Here is a 26567-nt window from a genome sequence, read left to right as displayed (position 1 = left end):
TCACTTTTACAAATTGTTTAATAGTGCATATAGTAGCAATATACATCAAGGAAGCCATGAGGCGACAGTACAGTATCACCACAACATACAATGAAACAGGTTAGAGTGAGTGAGTGAGTTAATATTTAGCGTCACAACGGCAATATTGCAACCATATCTTGACGAGAACAGTTTCATATATATCAATATCAAAATTAATAAATTAAGAACGTAAAATCCTGCTATCGAAGGACAGTATAATTACTCTATTATCACAGATATGAACTGAAACCTAGCATGTGAAACAAAACAGCGTAATTAAAGAAGACAATACAATATAAATATCGGCTATAGATCGCCAACAACAGAAGGTAGATCGCCATACTAGGGACCATGGGGACTTACAGTACCTTTGCTACCTGCGAGAACCATGGCTGGATTTACATCATCCCTTCAGCTGCTGGCGATTGTGGGAATTTTTTTTTGAATGTTAGCCAAGAAAAAACAGGTGAAAAAACAGTTCTTAATGGAAAGTAAGGTCTCAGGTGAAAATTATCGTTACCAGACATTTAGGTGAATACCAGTGGACACCACACTTACATAAGTGTGTTAATTCATAAAGTGCACACTTCGATTCACGATGGAAAAATGGCAGTTCAGTTTAGTGATCGTGTTTGAAAACAAGTAACCACTTGCGAAACATTATGTTTTTATTTATCTATCTTATAGTGCGTTAATGTTTATCGTCTGTCCGATATTTATTGCTGAACACCTATACTATTTTCTAGAAAGCACCATTATGCTGAGAACATTCGAAATAAGGCTATGAAGAGTTCAAAACCTGTGCAAGAGATGTGATCACTTGCCAGACACAGTAGTCTTACAGTCTATTACATCTTGCATACATGTACTGTTCACAGGACAGTGTGGTTAGATGGTGGAGTCTTTACTGAAGGCGCCGTAAAACTATCCTATTTCACTCTTGATGGTGTTTGTTATAGTTTTGTAATAAACCTTTCACTGGATATGGAAACATCATTCAGACTGCAAATACTTACAAAGAACACTGTGGATACTTTTCTTTATAGACACTTTATGTCTCTCCCGCATAGAGACCAACACTAATCCTTCATACCTTCCACCAGTGACTGTTGTTTTCCAACAACACAAAGACAGAAACAATATATTCATAAATCATAAAAACGTTAGTTGTAAGTCACTTAATAAGTGTGATCACATGCTTGGCGCGGTAGTTTTATGGTAGTATACCAGTCTGAATAAATATTGTTCAATGGTCGACACAGGTGGTATTTGTTGTGGATGTTCATAAGGTACGGTAACCATTTTAAGAAAGCACCAATTTTTTATATCAGTAATAAAATGTTAATTATCCTGATCACTGGCAATTTGTACACATATAACATCTCCTGCATAAAATACTCATCACAAATGCCATTCATTAATACCTTTAACTCTTCAACAACACAGTGACAACATACTATTCAGTTTGTCTGGAAAGCGAGGTATATTTGATGGAGATGACAATCTCTGTAACCTCTGTGACAAACAAGTCCATTTAAACTGAAAAAAGCTTCTAGACTTACCTCCTTTACGGCTTTAGTATTGCTACTGTAGAGAAAATAATGTTCTTTCAGGAACAGCGAAACATTGTTTTCGAAATGGAACGTATCCGGGCGACTTGAGGGAAAATCACAAGTATACATCGAAATCTACTTCAAAACAAAAACAAGTTTACAACATTTCAAGACAATCGTTGCAACATGTTTTAGAAGCAATAGAAGAGTGACAATAACTTTCAGCTTTGCACTAGGCTAACACCGACAACCAGATTCAGACCTCTGTGGCAAGACGGTTCTTTGATCATAAGTGAGTTTCAGCATGGGAAAATATCAGCTGAATAGGTCCTCAGAACATGAACAAAACAAAACCTCCAGACGCCGGATGCTGAGTCGACCAAGACACAAAGATCCGGGGAGCACCAGTCACGTTCATAGTCACATTAATCAATTCCAGTATGTGGCTGGGGCGATTTTAATTTAATGTTTTAATGTTTTAATTTAATTTTTCATTTGTTTAACAGTAGAACATCATCCAAAAAGAAACATTTGGTCTCCTTTTCCTCTTTGGAAAACATGATTTAGCAGAGTTAACATGATGATGTATATCACCTTCTGTTTCCAGTCACAGCAACACGTCTCTTGGCACAAATATACAGTCACTAACATGACTTGTAGTTGTAGTATTTATATGACATGAATATTACATGAAATACCTTTCCACGTGAAAAATAATCCCTTAGATCATTTTATTTCATCGTGCTGACTTAAAGAATAATGGTAGGTTAAAATTTAACTCATAACAATAGCACATACATTTTATCTAATAAGGACGTAATGTTGGATCCTTAACACATTGTATATACACAATGTATATTTTCAGACTAAAGGTACTGGAGTCTAAGCATGCATACCAAACAACAGGGAAATATACGCCACAGATATTATAAACATACTAAAATATACAAAGTGGAAATGTAAAACCAGGATTAAACCATGCATGCCTACCACAACATGGCTCTTCCGTCCATGTTTATACAACCAACATTTGATGTTCACTATGATAGCCATATTCAGTGAATATTTATAACGCACACGTTCAACGCATAAATGTTCTTCAATATATCAACAATATATCTTCTCTATAATTAGATGTGTAAGAGTCAGACTTCTTCAGCTGTAGGTGTTCAAGTCAAATACGTGCCTCATTTACTAAATACTTTCAAGCACTTCTATTTGCCTCTTTTGTCAGTTATTCTTGGAACAGCAAGACTTTCTTGGACTTTCTGCTTCTTTGTCCCTTCAAGCACTGACGTCTTTAAATGTAGAGCTTCAAGGAAAATACTTTCCTCGAGTACCTAAACCTCCCTAAGTGTGTACCTTCAAAGAAAATTATTGCCTCTTTACCACAGACTTTGTCACCTGCAGTCCTTCAAGCTAAGTAATTGCCCAATTTGCTCCACCTTTCTTCATGTTCAGTCCTCAAGTCATGTTCTTGTACCCTTTACCAAAGACTTCTGTAGCCGTACACCTTCTGAGTCAAGTACCTGCCTCCTTATCCCACGATTTGTTTTCAAATGTAGACCTTCAAATTAAGGACTAGTCTCGTGTACCAAAGACCTTTGTAACTGCAGGCCTTCTTGTAAAGTACTTGCCCCTCTCAGAAATATTTGTTTTCAAATGCAAACCTTCAAGGCAAGTACTTGTGCCATTTACCGAGGAATTTATTGGTTCATTCCATGGAGTCAGTTTCTTGACTTTCTCTACCTGTTTCCATCTCCGTCTCCTGAGTTTAAGCTCTGTCTGGCTTGTACATAGTCAGATGGTATACGTCACACCTCACTATTGACCTCATTATGTCATCCAGTGGCTTTACATTCCTCTCTGACTCTCCACCTGACATAAGTGTTTCTATGATTCGTCTGCAGTTCACTTTAAGGGCAATGTTTAAGGCGTCATCTCCTGTGCTGTCAACCACTGACAGATCTGCGCCTCTACCTCTCAGGTAGTCAAACACGGCAACTTTACCATATAACACTGCTGTCATGATGCAAGTTAAACCACCGTTGTCTTGAGTGTCTATATTGAACTTGTCTGAGATATGTTTCACAATGTCAAGGTGACCGAATTTGCATGCAAAATGTAGAAGAGTGAGTCCATCCTTGTCCACTAGAGTATGGTCTGCACCCCGAGACATCAGGAACTTCATCACACTCATATGTCCTCCAACAACTGCTCTCATTAGAGGAGTGGAACCATTCTTTCCCCTTGTGTTGATGCCAAAGCCGTCAATGACCTTCCTAACAATGGCTTTGTTCCCACCTTGACAAGCTGCGTGAAGAACAGTATCATTCTGTGGAGTAGTCAAAGATGGAATACCCCCATGTGATGCAATCACATCATAAGCATCCATCTTTCCACTGAGAGCTGCCATCATTATTGGAGTCCATCCGTCCTCTCCCGGACTGTTGATGTCAAACCGTGGCAGGAGATACTTTATGATGGGGGTGTTTCCTCCCTGACATGCAAGATGCAGTAAATTGTTTCTGGAGCGATCCAGCAGCTCCATCTCAACGCTTTGTGACACAAGGAGGCTGAACACATTCTTCTGTCCTGCCCACGCTGCATGCATAACTGGTGTGCAGCCATTCCGCCCTTTAGCATTTATGTCCATCATCTTCAGAAGATACTTTACAATGGCTGTGTCTCCGCCTTGGCATGCAAAATGTAGGACATTATCATTGTAGTCATCTGTTAGATTCAGCTCAGCTTCCTTTGACACTAGCAAATGAAAAACATTTGGTTTGCCTGCCAAAGCTGCCTCCATTATTGCTGTTCTGTTGTTGAATCCCCGGTGATTGATATCACTCTGCTGTAAGAGGTATTCTGCCATCGAAGTGTTTCCACCACGACAAGCTAAATGAAATATGGTCGAGTTGTAATCATCAGCCACTGACATGTCAGCTTGCTTAGAGACAAGGTCAAACACATTCTTCACTCCATTCAGAGCTGCGTACATGACAGCCGTCCTACCATTCTGTCCGCGAGCGTTGACGTCAAACAAAGGAAGCAGATGCATAATGATGGACCTGTTTCCTCCCTGACATGCGAGGTGAAGCATATTGTTACCCTGGTCGTCAGTAAGAGTGAGATCTGCTTGCTGTGAAACAAGCATGTTGAACAGATGCCTGTTTCCAAAAGAAGATGCCATCATCACAGGTGTCAAACCCTCCTTTCCCCTTGTGTTGACGTCAAGCATTTGAAGAACGCACTGAACGATCATCATCTCTCCTCCCTTACAAGCTGAGTGAAGGACAGTGTCTCTGTAGTCATCGATAACTTCCACATCGGCGTTCTTTGAGACCAGAAAATCGAAAACACTTTTATTACTGGCAGAAGCTGCTTTCATAATTGCTGTTCTCCCGCTGTCTTCCAAAGTGTTGATATCAGCATGTAGAAGTAATTGTTCCACTATTGATTTGTTTCCACCCAGACAAGCTAAATGAAACACGGAGTTGTTCTGATAATCTTTCAGCGATGTATCAGCTCCCTTTAAGACAAGCAGATCAAACACACTCTTTACTCCGTTGATAGCTGCATACATCACAACCGTCCTGCCATCCTGTCCACGGCTGTTGATGTCAAACAGTGGAAGCAGGTGCTCTATGATCGACTTGTTTCCACACTGACATGCGAGGTGAAGTATGTTGTTACCGTGGTCGTCAATCAGAGTCAGGTCTATTTCTTTTGAAACAAGCAAACTGAAAACATCAAGCTTTCCAAATCGAGCTGCTACCATAACTGGTGACCAGCCATTTAATCCCCTCACATTAAGGTTAACTGTTGTCAGCAAATGTTCAAGAATGGCTACATTCCCTCCCTCACATGCAGAATGTAAGACAGTGTTATTGAAGTCATCAGTCAGTTTACGATCAGCCTTTTGTGACACAAGAAATTTGAACACATGTATATGACCTGACTCAGCAGCTTTCATAAGTGCAGTCCTCCCCAGGTAATCAGAACTGTCGACTTCAGAATTTGACAAGAGACATTCCACAATGGATAGGTTCCCGCCTATACAGGCTAGTTGGAAAACTGAGTTGCCGTAGTCATCCTTCAAGGATACATCACCCCCCTCAGACACCAGCAGGTCAAACACGTCCTTCGACCCACTGGCAACAGCATACATAACTGGCGTCCATCCTTTATTTCCACGACTGTTGACGTCATACATTGTCAGTACGTGTTTCACAATAGAGGCATGTCCACCATGACAAGCCAGGTGAAGGATATTGTTGTTGTTGTCATCTTTCGGGTATAGAGTAGCCTTAACTTTATCTAACTGGTCAAATGCATGTTTTGCTCCATTGGCAGCTGCCTTCATTAGGGGTGTCCAACCGTGATTTCCTTGAATATCAGAGTCTATCTGTTTCAGTAGAATGTCGGGTATGTCATCAGACAGGCTGGCTAAATGGAGCAGATTGTTGTTGTCATCGTCTGTCAATGACGTGTTTGCATTCTTTGACACGAGAAGGTCGAACATATCCATCCTTCCTGAGAACAGAACACACATCACAGGCGTCATGCCGTTTTTCCCTTGACTGTTTATGTCTGTTGATGATAACAACGAATTAACAACGGCTTCGCTTGCATACAAACATGCCAGATGAAGAACAGTGTTGTTGTTGCTATCCCGTAAGGTTAAATCGCCCTGTTTGACTAGATAATCAAAGAGATCATTCTTGCCGGAGACAATTGAATACATAATCGGTGTCAAGTCATCCATTCCCCGGCTGTTGACATGCCAAGCAGTATTTTTCTTCAGCTTCCGTTCAACATATTTGACAAGTGAAACATTTCCATATTGACAAGCCAAATGTAACAGGTCATTGTTCGCGGCATCACACAGTGTGACATCAGTCTTATGATTCAAAAGGAGTTTCATACTATCCATCTGTCCTCCAGTAACTGCGAACATAACTGGCGTCCAGCCATTCACAGCACGTCTGTTGATGTCACAGTGGTGGACGAGTCGTTCTATGAAGCTGTTGTTCCCGAGGAAACAGGCATAGTGGAGAATTCCATGCTTAGTTTCACACGACATAGTGCCTTCATTTCCAAGCATTTGATACACTTTGTCTGCAACTTCTTCCCTTTTCCAGATGGGATGCATGATGTAGCTGCTGAAAGTGCCATCAGCAACAGCTTCAGCCAGTCTGGCGGTAATGACGTCACTGTGAGCACCTGGGAAATATATGACAGTCTCTTCTCCAGGTACAGTGTCATGCTGTTGATCACGTACATGCTCACAGATGAACTTTAAACTACAGTTGTGAAGAAACACCTCTGGTTTAGTATCCAATATGGCAGACAGGCACATGTCAATTATTAGAGGGTGGGAACATGAGACAAGAGCTAACACATTCTTCGGATGTGTGTCTTGTATTTTGTTGTCATATCCACTGTGGAGTTTTCCTTTATTCTGTTCCCCTTCACATAGTGACCTCAACAGGTACTCTACTGACTGATCGTCAAGGTGATTTATGTTCTTATGCAGTTCCTGTTTTAGATGAAATTTAGGCATTTCAAAGAACGATTCTTTGTGTTTTTGAAAGGCATCATATCTTGAAAAAAGTTTGCATGCCAGAGGAAAACCAATCAGCTCCTTGTAGGCAATAATTATGTTCACATCTACCTCAGTTTTACAGTCGTAATGACTTTTGTGTTTCAGCCATATGGCCTTTTTCTCTTCAGGGCTCTGCAACTTGGCCAAGTCCACAACTGAGGACTTTTGAAACAATATAGGTTCTTTGAGTTTTAGAATTGCATGTTCAAGGTTTTTAGAATCTGTGGTGAATATGATGTACAAGTTCGGACGATCGTTTCTTCTTTGTTCGGTTCCTGGTGTCTGCTGAAGGATTTTGTATCTTCTTTCCAGCTTGGTTTTCCAGGGTTCAAGATGTCCATGGAGCTGATACAGAACTTGTCTCAGGCGATGCACATCCATGGATGGCCCAACGTTCTGAAATATGTCATCGAATATGACACAGACGTATTTGCCCTTACACAGACAATCAGCCAACTGGAAAGTACCAGCATCCTCTGCCAGTACCACTTCATATCCCTGCTTCCTGTATTCAGCTCCCAGCATCAGGGCCATGGAGGTTTTACCTGCTCCTGGGGCACCGCTTATTGTCACGTGACCAGAAGCTTCCAACTTTTCTTTAACCTTTCGGAAACCCTTAGTTTCGACGAACAGGTCGCTGATATCTTTCTCCCTGGATGGCAGATCTTTTTAGATGTGAAAAAAGAAAACAAAACAGAATTAGTAAATATACCTCATATATAAGAAATGTCCCACTAAATCATACATTCTTGTTGAAATGATGCGTCTTTGTCGTACCATTATTTTCTGAGAACCATCATTTGTTACAATATAGTAATTGGTTTAGTTGTGAAATGCCGCCTTACTGAACCACAGTGTAGTTGAAGGAAAACATTCGTTCCCCTACCAAAGTGGCAATGTCTAAGATCTACTGTCTCAAATTGCCGTATATGTATTTTGTTACAGTAAATGTGTCAAATCAGCAAAAGTGAAGAGATCCTGGAATATTCAGGAAATTTACACATTTCCTGATTTGAGATCCTGACTTTTTCACACATCTCCTGCATATTGAATGGGTCAATACTAATTATTAAAAGCCAGCCACAAAACATACAAGCCAAACCAAAGCAATGACCATCTTAAGAGCCTGGTCATTCCTAAAGGCAGGGGGCTGTAGAACGTCTTCACTGTGACATCAAGGATACGTTAGATGCCTGGTTAACGAATGACACACACTATACCTCTCGGCTGCTTGTCCAAGTCGGGAACATTCTTGTTTGTGTCATCGTTTCCTGGTGATTCTGTCAAAATATACGTCACTTCTGAGTCATACAAACCTCAACGTTGGTTCTATAAGTAGCAGTCACATGTTCAGATTTCAACAAATGAAGCGAAGGAGAGACGAAGACATTATTTTCACTTGAAACTGCATTATAAGTTGTTCACTGGACCAGTGACCAATATTTATCTATTTCTTTTTTTTTCGTAAATATCGCTAGATGTTGCAGACGACAAAGGAAAACAAATAGATTTAGAGTTTCCCTTCCACTGATTTGCAAACTCGGTAATTACTGCACATTATACGTTATTCCGTGTTATTACAGAAAAAGAATTACTACCACGAAGTTCCAAATAAGTTCAACATTCCCAACGGGGTAAATTAAAAATTATAGAAGAACACTCCGCCAATCAGAAAACCACATTTTTGTACGAAGCAAGATCAATATTTGGATATACATTCAAAATAAAACATCTCCCAACAGACGTGTGAACAACAGCAGGTCACTGCACTCACCAAACTGGTCTGCTTGAGGCTTTTCCGCTTGCGGCTCCTTCACTTCAGGCTGCTTTTCTATCAAGGGAACTGAAACACGTTATATGATGATTAGACCTGGTTTATCAGACACATATACTAAACAATAACAAACTAATTAGTTCTACATCCTTGTTGATCTCTACATTGTTACTGCATTTATATTACCTTCATCTTCTGTTAAACATGAACTAGTCACAAAATATGGCAAAACAGCTCGGATGAGAAACGATCTAAATTAATGGGTCATCACGATATGGCAGAGATATTGCCGATGTGACGTTAGATATTAACTCACTCACTCACAATTAATGGGACCAAGTCTATAGTTGAGTTGTCGTCATCTGAAGCTGGTGGAGAAGCTTCAACTTAGGACAGTATAGTCCTGCACAATGTAGCCCTAAGTTATTGCTCAGACTTTAAGAAGGAAACATTGTTTGTATTTGATTTTATTGTATTTTAAGCTTGCAGTAAAGAGTTTCTACAATAATATAGAATTATCACTTTACTCGACATATTAATTTTATCCATGATAACATGGTCTGAAGTCTCGCGTACACTTACCTGTATCGTGAGGCTTGAAGGGCGCTGAAACATATCAAACAAATTGGCAAAATGAACAGCTCTTAAAATTACTTGACCTTTGCATCTTAAATACATTAAATACATCAGCAATTACGCAGATCGATGTCCATGCTGTTGGTCACTGGATTGTCTAGTCCAGAATCGATTATTTACAGTTCGCAGCCATATAGCTGGAATATTGCTGAGAGTGGCGTAAAACTAAACTCACTCACTGGTGTTCTCGTTGTCATGACGATGTCGTCCCACACCTGTCGTGTGCCGACCTTTCACATTCGACATGACGTGACATTGCTGTACTATTGCTGAGTGCGGCGTAAAACTAAATTCACTCTCTCATTACTCGTGAGACAACAGTGATTGTCTGGGGATGAAACGTTCGCTTTACTGCCACACGGTGATGGACAACTAACCATCACTTTCGACATTATGAAATAGTGTGAATGGCAGGTTATGTTTAGGAAGGTAAGACCCGAGACCGAAGAGTAGGGAGAAGCAACCGAAGATAAGTGCTTTGTTATATATGTAAACCGTCGGTGATAGATAATTAGATGGTCATGTAATGAAGCTACAGAGCAGTCACTGAAGCGCTAGTAAATTCACTGTAAATTCAGTAGGCCAAACTATAAACAGATACTAGTAATTAACTTGGCGTATTTGTCGGCCCGATGGCCGGCCGAGTGGTGGAGTATCCGATGAATAATTTAGCAGATACGGTGCCATTCCTGCTTGGGAAAAAGTTTGAACTCTCAACTTGATCTATGACGATATTTTTCAGCTGATTTCAAACACTCAGAGCATCTGAATTTGAACGTTTATGTTGATATGGAGTTAGGAAAAAGGAAAACCTGGGAGGAGGCTTTACAAAAAAAAATAAAAAAAGGAGATAGGTCCTTCTTAGAGAAAATAAAACCTGTGGGCAAACAAAAACCTCCAGTGCGATTTTTCTGGGAAAATACGTCATATCCAATATGTAGTGAGAAGCACCCTTAGAGTTTATATTTCCAATCCAAGTGGCGACGATAGTATGTGTCTGTAGGTGCACTACGCCTGTAAACCAGAGTTACCTCCCATTGTCTGTATGTGAACGAGAATACATGAGCGCATGTATACACACACCACACTCTCATACCCACGTACACCCCACTCTCATACCCACGTACACCCCACGCACTCATACCCACGTATACCCCACGCACAGATACACACAAATGCATGTATTGCCAACAATACAATACACATATGCACTCCTACTGACACACACTATAACACACTCAATCTCACACACACATATGCACTCCTACTGACACACACTATAACACACTCAATCTCACACACATATGCACTCCTACTGACACACACTATAACACACTCAATCTCACACACATATGCACTCCTACTGACACACACTATAACACACTCAATCTCACACACATATGCACTCCTACTGACACACACTATAACACTCAATCTCACACACATATGCACTCCTACTGACACACACTATAACACACTCAATCTCACACACATATGTGCACGTAAATTACCTCTCTTTAAGACTGTCTCACTCACTCTCACTCTCTCACTCTCTCTCTCTCTCTCTCTCAGACAGACAGACAGTTGTGCCGCTAATAAGATCTTTATTTATCGGACATAGGTAGGTATACTTACCTGCCTCAGGAGTACTGCAAAGAAAACAAAACATTATTGTTACTACTGTATTTCATATCTAGTTGCTTGTTGTCCAGCTTAAGGTCAAATTACGGTTTACTCATGTAAGAACGCTGTATCATGTCCATGAAGACAATGGATGTGTATTTAGGTGTTTATCATTTATGTTTTTGTCACGCTGTTATGTCATCTACCCCTTGTGGTCTCCACGACGATCCAAGCAGGCCATTTATCATAGTTGACATGTTATATTTACCTGTACTCGTTGTAGGGATATCTTCTCTTCTTCTCTCTTCTTCTCCTCGATCTCCTAGAGGTGAATGAGAAATACCAGCATCAACACATTGTTTCATTGCATGAAACAAAGTGCAGACAATGTTTACTTAAAGAAATCCTTTCGACATTCTATGCATTTTGCACGAACGCAACATCCTCAGTCGAATAATATGTCATCTATAAGACATGCTGCTGAAACTAATCAGAGCATATAATCTGATAATGTTCACAATGACTGACTGAGCTGAGATGTGAAGTCACATCAGCAATGTGTCAGCCGTGTCCTGCCTAAATCACAAAGTAAATTTTAAAGCATTTGTTGAAAAAGGAGAGGACAACTAAACTATCCCAGATATAATTTAAACGGTTCAACTGTCGACGAATTTTCTACATCGTGATAAATACTTTCATCACCCACCCCTGGGAATCGTGGACGAATCACAAACGAAAATGTGAGCACAAAATTGCTCGTTAAATGTGCAGCTTTTAGTCCATTGTCATTTGTTTGTCTATATAATTATGATTTGAAATAAAATTTCAAATTATATAGCCCGATTTGCAGTCAGTCTTTAAATTGCAGAATGTGCAGGGCTTTAGGCGTGTAGTACACTGCTGAAGAGATTCACATTTAAAACGTGATTTTGCACATTGATTGTCACTGACATATTTTGAACATTGATTGAAACTGACATATTTATGGGGTAGAATATATACTCACAGTCTGAAGACCACCACAGCAAGAATCATAAAGACGATGATGATAATGAGGAACACAGGGACAAGGATCGCAGCAAGATTGTTGTCATCGGGGGCTGCCGTGGTTATAACCGCCGTGTTTGTAGCTGTCGTCGTTGTGACTTTCAAGATACGTATTAAAAAACAATAATAATAAACATCCACCATAAATCAAACCAAGAAAACACCCAAAAAACAACATCTATGTGCCAAATTGATATGACATAATCGCGTAATGTATGTATGTATGTATGTATGTATGTATGTATGTATGTATGTATGTATGTATGTATGTATGTATGTATGTATGTATGTATGTATGTATGTATGTATGTATGTATATGTATATGTATGTGTGTGTGTGTGTGTGTGTGTATATATATATATATTTGTAAGCATTCATTTTCGAATTCATCCTCAACAATCTGTACAACTAACGGGATTTCGGAATTTCTTGGCTGATGCATGTCATCGTGTTTCAGTTGCATAGCCTGGCGTTCATGATTTTGATCAGGTGATTATCTGATCCGGCTACGGCTATTTAATATATCATTTGAATACTAAAGTGCTAGATGCAAAAAAATTCATTCCGCTGTGCGTGTATTGTTGGCGAAAGCTAGCAGGTCAAACTTTGGTTTATAAGGTATACTACCACACTTCAGGCACTGTCTGTAGGAGAAGAGCGGGGGCAGGTAATTGTAAGATATAATCAGTTTTGCCTTTGCCTTTAATATGTGTGATCATCATTAAGTCCCTCTTGCCTACAGATATCCATTAAGCTCTTTACCGCCCTAATAAATGTCATATATACTGAATATCTTCCAAGTGTCTACTGATGTCAATTATATGGACACGAGTTGTTAAAGGTACAACTATCACAGGCTTGCCGAATGTATGTTTGCCTTTATTAACGAATGTTGGTATAAATGATATCAGTAGACACGATGGTGAGATTCTATTTATCATAAAAAATCATTCCTCAGTAGTTTTCAGTGAAACATGTGCATTTTTCAAAACTGACCTACTTTTAGGACTTGCCGTGCAGCGATGTCGTCTCATTGTGACGTCATCAAGTTCGTGACGTCATAACATTGTCAGGGCATTGTACAATATCTACTGTCAAAATGATATCTCCCATGGAACACAGTTTTGGGTGATGAAAAGATATATATGAAATAGTGATATAAGACATCAATGTCATATATTTCAAACCACCTGTTAACCGATTATAACGATATTACGAAGTAAAAGCAATACAATGATCATTTAGATTATAAAAAACTGGGAATTGAATCAGTCAATATCACACCTATGACATCACAAAAGTCTCCCCTGTAGGTAGCAATACATCCATACGTGCAGATGCCATTTTGACGATTACAAGTGTTTTCCAAGCAGTTTTTGCTGCAGGCTTCGTCACAGAGATCGTCAAACCATCCTTTAACACAGCCCTCAGAACACCTCCCTGTCTCCTTCTGGCAGTGTTTCAGCTTCCGTTCTGGGTTTGTAACGCAGGTGGATGGACACTCTTTGTTGCAATTTTCTCCATACTTTCCCCATTCACAATTCTTTTGGCCGTTGGCCTCAAACACTGAAACAATGAAATGAAAAGTTAGCAACGCGTACAATCGGATTTACTTTGACGTAATACAATGGTGATCAAAGTCAAGAGGTAGCTTAACTAACGGGGATGTGCTTCAACGTCCGAAAGAAAGTTTAAAAAGTGACTGAATGGACTACATATTAATTACTTGTTGCCATGTAACGGATTGCTCGGTTTGTTGTTTGAAGATATGCCGCTACATGGCGTTGTTACTCAGTCCACTGGTCAAAAGCATGAGCATCGAAATACGATGGGATACGATGACAAGTGTCAACCAAGTCAGCGAGCTTGGCATCCTGATCCCAACAGCATGGTTTGCGGAAGACTAGTTCTACCCCCATTTTCACGGGAGCAATATATCGGAAGTTTGTCAACTGATATGGGCTTAATCCAATTCCGGATCCGAACCCACACTGTGAGAGTGGGATACCTAATCCCATGTCAGCGATGTAACCCACAGCCACAGCGGTCAGGGAGAGGCGGAGATCTCTTAGTCTAGATCACGTTCTTTGCGCATCTCACTGTCACGTGTTAAAGGGTACGGGGTTACATTAGAATTGTCAGGTAGGAAGTCATCAAATGATACATGTATTTCATTTGGGATTACGTTTTTTGAGCAAAGAAATTTTTTTATCACATCTGGGATTCCAGCCAGCACCTCACAGAGTCAAGCACCCAACCACCAACACACCGTCAGCGATCTAACTCACTCTGCCACTAATGTTTCCACAATGTGGGTTCCACAATCTAGATGTTGGACAATCATTCTAAATTGAGTGACGTATAATAAGTAGGAAGACTGTTGTTGGTTACCTTGACGACAGATACTTTCATTTCATGATTTCGGTTTCACTTTTGAGACCCTCACATAACTGTATACTTACTAAGTGCCAACAAGGAGAGTATCTGAGCGGCTCGAAATGCGACCATGTTGCAGGACCTGAAACACAAATAACACTCTGTATAACTATGAAAGGTGCCTGAAACACAAACATATTGTATTACCATTTGTCTATGTACGTTATACGTTTACGGATTTACTCGCGCTATAACGAGGCGACTTATCTCACAGGCACATATTTGAATTGTTGCGTGGGTCTATTATACTGCTGTCTTTTATATTTGCTTCACAGTTGTTTTACGATTAGTGAGTAAACAACAGATGTTCTTAGGCGTCCGAAACCACATAATATACTAGCCACATAAAGAAACTGTGCTTTGTCAAAATGTCAAATATTATCCCAGTTGATCAGTACGATTACAATGTCAAAGGTACATATAAGTAAAAGACGAAACCAATGACTTCACGAAACGTGACACGTGCATGCATGTTGGATACATGTCACTGATCTGTGAGTTTAAATCCTTATGTGTGTAGACAGGTTTGATAAATTTAGATTTTAATTGTTGGTTTGCAGTTTCTTTATGTGCTTATACAGAAGCAGAAAAGTGAAGATTATTTCATATGTGTCATATGTTGTCCATCTTGACGACATAATAAATTACATACATAAAAGTACGACATTCGGAAAATAAGGGTTGAGTTGAGTTGAGCTTCGCGTCGAATCGGCATTATCTCTGTCATATGGCGAAGAGACTAACAGGGGTTCCAGGCCACACAAATAGCTAGAACGAGGCAATACAGACACATTTAGTTGCCGTTGGAGCTGCAAACACACAGTGTGCTGATTTACGCACTTGATATAACGCATCAAGTTTGAAATAACACATCTCAAGTCTCAATTCAAATAGGAAGATATAATCACAGAGCATGAATGCTGTACTGAATTAGACGCAGAAACAAATTAAGTCCAAGCTGGTTTGTTGAGACATTTGGCATTTTTTCTCCGGACAAAAGAAGAATTGTAAATACTTGAATCTCCGTTCAACTACCTCCTGTACACACATAACCACACACACACACACACACACACACACATACACACACACACACACACACACATCTATAGATAGATAAGCGCGTCCACAGGGACCCGGAAAAAGTCCAAAAACATGTTGTTAAAAAATCGATCAGGTGATAGGAAGTAATCACTGAGTCTGCAACTATCGATGTCAGGGTATCATTTGATTACTCTAACATTGGGATGATCATGACATATGATATTACTGCTCGATCAACAATAATATTTAAGTGTCTGGAATCCCAGTTTGTAGTCCTATTCTCGAAACTGTCCTAGCTACGACAGATCCTAACTAGTTAGGACAGGAGTTATGACATCCTACTGTTAAGACCCTTTCTCGAAACGATCTTATCCTTGTCCTAAGTTGAGTAACAGATCCTAGCTAGGATAGCGAGCTCTTCGGTAGGTGAGATAGATAAAAACCTTCAAGTTCACCTAAATATTATCTATAATTCATTGCATGAAAAACACATATGTAAGGGCAGCTACGATTACAAGACAAATGGTGAGACTAGAAATAGAAGTAAAAGGTTTGAAAGTAGTGAAATTCAACTTTTAGTGGACTTACTTGATCTAGAAGAAATTGTAATGAACTATATTTACATTTAAAAAATCATACCTTGTACCTCATACCCTTGGAAAAATAGAATGAACTTGTACTTGAATAGATCTTAAAAACGTGCAAAAAATAGTCTCATTTGATTCTCTTAATGATTATCATGACTTGAACTTTCATTTTGCATCATCTCACAAAGTGCAAATTCACTTAGGAAATAAACAGAAGTTACTTCCCTTATCGAGTTAGCCTTGTCATTGACATTTCAGAGGTTGTAATTCTAAAGAATATGTGTATTGTAACAAGTAAGTCTTATTCACAACTGATAAAATGATGACATCAACTCAAAAAATCGTCTGAACTCATAACACTGCGTGCTGTTGTAATTAAGCTTTTACAATTTCAAAATTGGTGAGCAAACAAGTACTACACCATGTTGATTTCCACTAAGATGGACTTAGGACAAGTCAGAACCTGTCCTAGTATTTGTCCCAAATTAGGATATCCTAACGTTAGGATACTTTTCGAGAATAAGGTAGGACACCTATCCTAGACCGTAGGATCAAAGTTAGGATATCTTAGGGCTAGGATCCTTTCGAAAATAGGGGCGTAAGAGTGCGAGTTCCGGGATCCCCAAATACAGGACTCCGGTAAATTTCTGAAACAACAATGTTCCCCTGCACATTACCAACCCTCAGAAAATCCATCTAAAGACGTCTTTCAGTCTGAAGAATATCCCGCATTTAATTTACTGACCTCTCGTTTTATAAAGTAATGGGGAACTGGTCTTTGCGTACATTAGACATTTGTTTTTTCAAATCCGGGATAAAATGGTTTAACTGAAAATACGTTAATCCGTGCTTTATGAAATGCATATATGGAAAGTACACCCACTTGCCTCAGGAAAAAGATTCCGGATGTAGGACAGTGGCATAAAGGTGTGTATAAATGAGTGAGGCAGTTAACATTTAACGTCACATCGGCAATATTTCAGCCATATAGTGACGAGACTTATTATATATTATACATAATGGCGAATGGTAAAACATCTGTCAACGTAGGACAGTAAATCAACTAGATTATCAAAGATAGATATGTAAAACTAGTCATTAAATCTAAAACAGTTTAACTATAAAGGACCACACAATATAGAAACGGGTTAAACCTAGCAGAATCCGTCTTTTTTTTAAAAAAACAAAAACAAAAAGCGTCAACGGAGAGAACAGAGTTGGCCTTATTGTTCACAGTTCTTAAAGGCCATTGACGAGAGTGCGCATTTTGTGTTATAAGACAGCAACAGATTTTAAAATGACAATGTCACGAAGAGAATGAGTGATTTTAGCTTTGCCGCTTTTAGCAATATTCCAGCCATATTATGGTGGTGAACACTAGAAATGGGGAATCGGGCCCGGGTGTGTGTCGTCACGAGCGAAACGCTATGACCACAAGACGATCCAATCGAAATTGGATGTCAAGCACAGTGTTTCTGATCGACATTGACAAATACTCACATGATATCTGCAGTGAAGCGATAGATGATTACATATTTGTCACTTCAGGCCATTTTAGAGAAAATATCACAGTTTCTGATCGTGTGTGGTTTCCACAACTGCACTGCTTATATCAACTCTTTAGAAAAACAGGGATTTCCTCTGTTACTTCACCCATTGCTCATTGATGAGCTATTTTTAGCGTCACACCAGCCTCGCGAGACTTTCCTTAACCAATCAGAAGCTCTTATCGGTTTCCTGTCTCCTGGCACGGACAGACAATTAGCTTCTGAAAACATATAATTCTACGTCACAAAAAACAACGGTATATACGAACTGGAAATTACACAGAGAACTATTCGTCAGGGGCTCCTTTCACAAAGCAGCCTTTACTAATGTTAACCCAAACTCCCATTCTTTAACATTGCACGAAGGTTGGTTACCTGAGTCTGCAACCTTAAAGTACCTTTAAAGAATGGGAGTCAAGGTTAACCTTAGTAAAAGTTGCTTTCTGAAAGGAACCCCGGATCTCTCGTTTCCCTTTCCCGATTTTCTGTTAGTGTTTTTTTCGCTTTTCATACATACAAACACACTAACGTTTATATAGCGAAATCAAGCCCAACTGCTCCAACTTGATTACACGATGCCATTTAGAAAGTGGTCAAATGCAACATATGTCATATTTGTCTAGACTACCAGTTGTCCGACTTTAATTTTTGTGGAAGTCGCGGTGGCTGAGCGGGCTAGGCGGCTGACTTTGTGTGCTGGCGATTAGGTGCCTGACTCTGAGAGTGCGGGTTCGAATCCCGGATGGGACTCAACCGAAAAAAAGTACTAGAATTTGTACTTTACTAAGAAAGTGAAATCCCAAATATGACATATGTTGCTTCAACTTGTTTTTCCCTCGATCACTGGATGATGGATCAATTTCAACTGCGCGTCGGAACACACCACTCTTGCTGCCACTAGGCGCACCGAGCTCATGTGGCTTTCACATTTTAAGGAGGTATACATTTACAGCTGGGTGATCTGGGACACATCATCACAGTCCAAGTTCATTGCATTTTGATGGCTTGATTCAAGGGTGCTTTTAAGTGCACATGGTTGTGTACTGCACACTAGGTTTTGTGGCAACACAGAGACAGTCTGTTGGTTGGATCCAAGGATTTTAACTGTTCACACGTGGACTCGATCCCGACACCTCAAAATCGCTGTAGCACTCGCCTGGCGGTTTGCCAGCTCGCCACCGCGTCCCCAATAACGTGTATCTATGAAATCAGTATTTTTCTTTCTGCATGGTATAATTGGTAGTGAGCGTTGCCATGGCTCTTAAAGGCAAACAAAGATAGATCAATATCTCTACTGTCTATGTACACATCCGCCTTTTTCACACTGTCTCGCTGTTCAGTTCATTATGTGATCACGAAAATGTCCAACGACCAAGGCTTGGGTCGGATAGATTTTTTCTAACCGGCTGCCCGAAGTAGCATTACCAGTCGTTACTCATGTTCCAGCTGTTAGACTTTCTTCTTTATCTGGGGCATTGGGGTAGCCTAGTAGTTAAAGCGTTCGCTTGTCACGCCAAAGACGCGGGTTCCATTCTCCACATGGGTGCAATATGTGAAGCCCGTTTCTGGCAACATCCGCTATGTTATTGCTGGAAAATTGCTAAAAGTGGCGTGCAACCTAACTCACTCGCTTCTTCTTGTAAATGGGAAACTCCAAGGTACCCTCTACTACACAAAAGATGTTACTAAATAATTGTCGCCTAAATTTCTCTGTCTGATGTTCATTGGTGGTTGAATCGAAATTGGTCAGTAATGTTCTTTCTTGTCTTTGCCAGCAGGTCGGTTGATTTGTGACAGACTTCGACTGGCTGAGGGGGAAGCATTCCTGCGTAACTTCAACAGTACTTTCACACAAGTCCTTTTGGAGGGCAATAGTGCAGTGGTAAGGCGTCTGCCTATAACGCTGAAGGTCTGGGTTCGATCCACGGTGGATCCGAGGCTGAGGCACATAGGTTCGAGTCAAGTGGTGGACACATTTTCGAAGTATCCCTGGACAAGATACATACATCCATATTGTCTCAGTTCACCTAGTTGTAACATGGGTACCCGTGAGGATGTGCTGGCAACGTTTCATTGCGCTTAACTGGCAGCATGGGTATGTGATCCACAGGGACATGAGAAAGCATCGACAGAACGAGAGTGTCCTGTGACCGGGGATAGCAATGTAGGTAGAGCCATGAGCAGGCAGTGTGCCTGGATACGAGGGCCATATAGGTGGAGTATTACCATTACAATTATTAATACTTTATGGATATAGAATGAGTGAGTGAGTTTAGTTTTACGCCACACTCAACAATAGTACAGCTATATGGCGGCGGTCTGTAAATAATCGAGTCTGGACCAGACAATCCAGTGATCAACAACATGAGCATCGATCTGCGCAATTGGGAACCGATGACATGTGCCAACCAAGTCAGCAAGCCTGACCACCCGATCCCGTTAGTCGCCTCTTACGACAAGCATAGTCGCCTTTTATGGCAAGCATGGGTTGCTGAAGGCCTATTCTACCCCGGGATATAGAATGGAAGATTGTCTCATTCTCACATTTTATGACTGACGAAATTATGTATCGTGTTATGATGGCAAATCATTTCGGTACTGTGAATTTCAATGCACTAGACTAACATGTAGTCTCTGAAATGTAAATATGAAAAAAAACTGTACACAAAAATAAATATTCATAAAATATAATGAAAAAGTGATCTGAGTATTTTTTCAGTTTGATAAGATACGGTAATCAAAGGTTTCCACATATTCTATGTCACAGTTTCTTGTACATATTTGTTTCAGGGCCGATGTGCCAGAACAGTCTTCATCAGAAGCTAGTGATGTGGATCACTGGATTGTCTGGTCGAGACTGCTTTATTACAGACCACAGCAATATTGCCGGATTGAATTCGGCGTTAAAGAAACGAAACAAAGCATTGCTTCAGACTGTCACACGTGAACAGTCACTTGACGAAACGGGTCCTGGTGGTTTATTCTGGGCCCGTGTAGTGAACATTATACCCGACCCTTGTACTTTGGTAACCAGCCCTACAGCTAACCCTAGATGTCTATTCAAAATACTATACCTATTGAAGTGTTTAGGATTTCGCTTGCCCCCCAGGGCTTGTGAAGTGTAGTATATTTTGTCAGCGTTCCGTGAACAAAGAAAATGTATTTCTATGGGTTGGATGACTCACACACTTATAACTCTGAAGGTTTGATTACATTGGCGGTAAACACAATCTGACTTCAGTGTTTGTGGTCAGTGTGACAACAGATGATGAATGGGTTATACTTTCATTGGAGGAGAGAGTCATCGGTATACCACTACATACATCTCGACGTTATGAAAGCAAAGCGACAGTCAGTATTTACACACACACATGCCAAGACGGTCGTGTTTGTTAGTGTTTTTTGAGACAAAGAAAATATACTCAATCCGAGACTGTCTGAAAAGATATACTCAGTCTGAGGCTCTCTAGGCAAAGAAATATACTCGGTTTGAGACTGTCTAGACAAAGAAGATATACTCAGCGTGAGGCTGTCTAGACAAAGAAAATATACTCGGTTTGAGACTGGCGATACAAAAAAGATATACTCAGTCTGAGACTGCCGAGATAAAGAAAATATACTCAGTATGAAACTGTCTAGACAAAGAAGATATACTCAGTGTATATATCGTAAGTACTTACGATGCTGCCACTGTCAAGGTGACATTCCTGGTCCCGATTTTAGACGTTTAGATGCGGATGTAATGTCCTGTCACAACTCTGACTGCAGGGTTTGTGCATGGGCACATCCGCCGCTAAGTGGGTCAACGCATGTGGTTATGACGACTGTAGTTGCTGATAGCCGCCCTGTTCCACTGAGTTATCGGTGGATCAATGATCCAAGCGTGAACCACCAGATGCTGAACTATTTATAGACCGCCATCATTTGCAGGAAGTTATTAATTGATTTGCTTGTGTTTGGTGTGTTTGTTATGCAACTGAAGCATTAACAGCGGAAAGTAGGCCGAAGCACAGACAAGTGTAAGCAGACACTAAAATACTGATTCCAGAACAGAAGCATATGGAGGCATAAATATGATACCCATATAGGGATTAGGAAATAAAAATATCAATATTGATCGATCGTCATATCAGGAAAAAACTCATTACCGTATACAGATCGGTTGAGGATTGAAAAAGAAACGCCTTCTCGCAGCTGAAAGGTTGCACGTCGACAAGAAAATCATTCTTTAACGTTCTTAGGAGCCAATCTTGAATTCAGCACTTCAAGGATCGTTAACGAGATCTGAGTCACTGGTAATGTTGACTTTTAGTACCCATGGTAGCAGATAAGCCCTCATGGAATCAGTGATCTGATTGAAAACGAGTCCTATACGACGTCAAAATGTCCAAATGTCGTTGTCACTATGCGAGAGGTAAAGAACACGTCCGAAAGCACAAGCATTGGAGACATCGAAACGTCAAACGGTCACAAACGACGTCAAGTAACGTTATGGTGATCTCACGTCAGGGACGACACAAGCACCTCGTACACATCTTATATGAAGTGTAAAGCCATTTATAATATTTATACGTCATTTTAACGACATTATATTGACGTACACAATTACGTCAAAGACCACTTTGATCTGTAAATACTCGATTCTTGACCTGACATCCCAGTTATCAACACCATAAACATTGAACGCCGCATGATGGGGTATGATGGCCGAACAAGTCATCGAGCCTGACAATCCGACGACGTCAGTCGCCGCTTGCGACAAGGATGCTACTGACGTTCAACGCTAACCCGGATCTTCGCGGGTACTCTGGACAGGCGTTGGCATATCTTGAGGTGCTGTAACCAGCGTCATGTCGATTATCAACGTGTGGCACAAGACCAATGTGGGACGACATCGTCATGACAGCGAGAACACCAGTGAGTGAGTTTAGTTTTACACCGCACTCAGCAATATTCCAGCTACATGGCGGCGACCTGTAAATAATCGAGTCTGGATCAGATAATCTAGTGATCAACAGCATAAGCATCGATCTGTGCAATTAGGAACCGATGATATGTGTCAACCACGTCAGCGAGCCTGACCACCCGATCTCGTTAGTCGCCTCTTACGACAAGCATAGTCGCCTTTTATGGTAAGCATGGGTGGCTGAAAACCTATTCTATCCCGGGACCTTCACGGGTCGCGAGAACACACGTATATGCTTAGTGTATGGTTATAATACTGACCAAGAAAAATCGTTTTGAGTAGAATATGTTTTTGCCCATGTGCACGTGAAATGATATACAGTATGGGACGAATGCCATAACGGCCAACTATGTAGAATCACACGGAATCCACGCAGTTCTTTGTTTTGTGACGAAAACGTCCAGGCAACCCTGCACGTGTAAAATATCACGTGACCATAATGTTATTTGCCTAACCATCAACGATTTGCTGATAATTATTGAAGTACCCGTTAACAGTTCTTGAGAGATAAGCCATTCTAATACCACGCCTTACAAATGGTGAACGTAAACGTGCATTTTTACATGTGACCGATGCACGTGAAATGATATGCAATATACGGCCACCCTGAGGACACGTGTCCATCAAACGGGTTAGGTGAGGACGAGAGCATATACATGTACAGGTATGAGTGAGTGAGTGAGTTAAAATGTATCGTCACATGGGTAATATTTCACCCATATAGTGACCATACCAATCAACATTATACACATTAGAAAATGATAAATAGTAAACATCTGTCAAAAAGGGACAGTTAAACAACTATCGATATGCATGTAAACTAGCAGTTGATTCTAAAACAGTTTAACTATACGATACAGGACAATACAATATATAAACGGGCTATAGATCGCTAACAACTGGTGCACTTAAAAACAACAAACTACCGCAGAGAATTCATTCAGCTGATGAAGGAGTGATCGAATTAAGCTAACAGCTAGTCTCTGAAATGAGCTTACAGAAAAAAATAGTTTACAGTAGAAGATAAAATACAATGAAAATGAGCCCTGAGACTTCATTCCCTGAAGCTGTCGGAATCTAGACATTATATATTTCCTAGACTTTCGAGTGCTTTCTTAGATACATTCGCTTCAGTGTTTGTATGACAGACCAGGAGTACGTATATACTCCGAAACGCTGAGTTCCTAATAATAATGATGAATAAAATTCATAAAATACTCCTCCTTTTTAACATCATACAACAAATATTTCATGTGGCAAGTGTCACATGATCCTAGCGACATATAAACAGCTCCATCTCAAATTCTGTTGTGTCAGTTTTCGGATATCGCATTAGGCTGTCTCATCTACATGGAAACTCCAGGCGCTTATTTTCCCTTAGCCACAGGATGTCAGTATCAGCGGCACAACGGGGTTTTTTTCAATCTCAACTCCTTGAGAATCATACAATCCTTGTAGCCTACTAGACGCAGCAAATTAATCTGATGTTCCCATCCTGACTAGGTACACATTTAGAGCTGGGGGACAGGGACACATGGTTTCAGTACTTTGTCCAAGTTTTACTGCACGCTTGGTAGATTTTTACCCGTATTCATGGGGTCACCATTTGGTTATATAACAACGGATTCGTGCGTTCTTTTAAATGCACAGGGTTGTGAACTGCACACTAATTTCTGTGACAACAATGGAAAAGTCTGCACATAAATCTGACTCATAATTTTTTTACACCCGGTGAAAGGTAAACTCGATCCCTGTACCGTATGCTCGGTGGAGCACCAACCTGGTGCCTTAACCAGCACGCCAACCATATCAAACACGCCCACTAAGCCCCATCCAACAAACCCCTAACGTGCACAGAATATGAGACCACAGCTGTGATTAGTGGCTCACAAATTGCTAAGACCAAAACGGCTGTAGAAATACTAATTACCTCGATTCAGTCCAGTCGTAAATTGAAAGTAGCAGTTCTCATATCCACTCCGAACACCTTCAAGAAGAGACACACACAACTTGTTCCACGCAAAGGTGTAACAGCCTTCCAACGTCAACTGTGCTCTACTTTGTGCCAGTACAACACGCTATGAATCAAGTCGACATGGGACAAAGGTAGTCACGGGCAATACTGCGATCAGGTCCCCTAAATCATACCGATCACATTGAAAGTCAATAAAACCCGTCCCATGTCATGCCGATCGCAGTGTTTACAGTCGTCCAGGAGATTAACAGCTGTGCAGAAAATCCACACGTCTGGAGAGGATTTTTCAAGAGTGTTTACATTTATATCGCCTACTGAAGCACGAGCTACTGCGTGAAGGCCTTACAGGCAATTTTCAGAGGACTTCGTGGAGCCTGCACTTAGTTTTGGAGCATTACGTCAGTCTTAATCACAAGTTAACCCACCAACGACAAATTAACCCACCAAAGATAAATTAAGATAAGACAAATGAACTCACCAAAGACATGTCAGCAACGTCTGTCAGTGTAAAGGTGGAACAGTCTCCAACTTGTTTTGGTATTGTGAACATTTGCAGGCCTTTTGGAGACATTTTCAAGAATTATTGAATGATAAATGCCAGCATGCCCACAACATGAATTGGACCTGAATGTGATGGGTTTGATTTTTACTCATAGTTTTATGTATATTAGACATTATTTACAAACGAAAAAAAAAATATTATTTGAAACGAAAATATCATTCAGTAAAACTGAACAGGATACGATTTATAACATTTGTGTGCAAATTCTATATGACTTTCTGAATTCTTTCATGTTGTTCCCTAATGAAGACAGATATAGGCTGAAAGTACTTGAACATAACAAACTGACTGTAATTATTTGAAAGTTTCAAGTGTGATAAGTGATTGTGTTGTGGTGTCTTGTCTTGTTGTTTTGTACTTTGTTAGAAAACAAATCCTGTTTTCTGTTGTCAAATAGTTTTATTTCAAACCCCAGCTATTCTGCCTTTTACTGTAACAGGGGAAACAGGAAGTGATTGTCAATTTAAAAACAAAAAACAAAACAAAAAAAAAACAAAAACAAAAACGCAACATCTCAGGGTTGCATTGGTAAACAGTGACAAAGATGAAAGTATACATTTGTGTTTGGCGATTATGCATGTCGTAAGAGGCGACTAACGGGATCGGGTGGTCGGGATCAGGTAGTCAGGCTCGCTGACTTGATTGTCACATGTCATCGGTTCACAGATCGACGTTCAGCTGTTCACACTTGATTGTCTGGTGGAGACCCGATATTTACTGACCACCGCCATATAGCTCGAATATTGCTGGGTGTCGCGTAAAACTAAACTCACTCACTCAACATAGAAATGTGTAAGGGACTATCTCAAAAACACAAGGACGTTTTAACCTACTCAGACACATTAAAGTCTGTTTCCATTGTGCAATTGTTACTATAGCGCTCTGCGGACAGGCTGACCTCCCACGACGCTGTGTCATGTGTTCGTTCCTTGTGTTAATGCATCAGCTTTTCTCATCCACTCCGTTAGGTCCTGTTTAATATATTGGTTTATAGTCAAGGTGCATGCTTGCATGTTCCTGGTGACCTGATTCGTTTGTTGTTTTAAGATGCATTCAGCAATATTCCAACTATATGACGGCGCTCACAATCCAGTGATCAACAGCATGGTCATTTACTTAATTGTGATACGATGACGTGTCAATCACGTGGGCGAGTCTGTCAACCCGTTCCTGCTAAATGACTTACA

At 40.4% G+C, this 26567-nt stretch overlaps 1 protein-coding gene across 2 annotated transcripts; it reads right to left on the bottom strand.

Annotated features, from left to right (window-relative positions):
- Nucleotides 1-24848, bottom strand: LOC137259989 (serine/threonine-protein phosphatase 6 regulatory ankyrin repeat subunit B-like). Of its 2 annotated transcripts, none has more exons than XM_067797667.1 (10): nucleotides 24774-24848; nucleotides 14726-14781; nucleotides 13548-13829; nucleotides 12222-12360; nucleotides 11484-11537; nucleotides 11228-11241; nucleotides 9539-9562; nucleotides 8957-9025; nucleotides 8403-8462; nucleotides 1-7847 (listed from the first exon to the last, which is right to left on the bottom strand). In XM_067797667.1, exons 2-10 carry the CDS (start codon nucleotides 14769-14771, stop codon nucleotides 3349-3351), a joined length of 5187 nt encoding a protein of 1728 aa, XP_067653768.1. In that variant the 5' UTR covers nucleotides 14772-14781; nucleotides 24774-24848; the 3' UTR covers nucleotides 1-3348. The 2 variants fall into 2 exon arrangements, with proteins under 2 accessions (XP_067653768.1, XP_067653767.1); XM_067797666.1 differs by lacking the exon at nucleotides 24774-24848 and adding an exon at nucleotides 21558-21670.
- Between the last annotated feature and the right edge of the window lie 1719 nt (nucleotides 24849-26567).

Source organism: Haliotis asinina, chromosome 13 (assembly GCF_037392515.1).
Source record: "Haliotis asinina isolate JCU_RB_2024 chromosome 13, JCU_Hal_asi_v2, whole genome shotgun sequence".
Classification (NCBI taxonomy): Eukaryota; Metazoa; Mollusca; class Gastropoda; order Lepetellida; family Haliotidae; genus Haliotis; species Haliotis asinina.
This window is presented reverse-complemented; position numbering and strand designations above follow the sequence as displayed.

Coding starts and splice junctions, on each gene's coding strand:
- LOC137259989 (XM_067797667.1), bottom strand. CDS start 14,771: ATGGTCGCATTTCGAGCCGCTCAGATACTCTCCTTGTTGGCACTTA. Junction 11,538..12,221: donor GCTGTGGTGGTCTTCAGACT/GTGAGTATATAT, acceptor ATTCACCTCTAG/GAGATCGAGGAGAAGAAGAG. Junction 8,463..8,956: donor GCCTCAAGCAGACCAGTTTG/GTGAGTGCAGTG, acceptor ATATTTTGACAG/AATCACCAGGAAACGATGAC.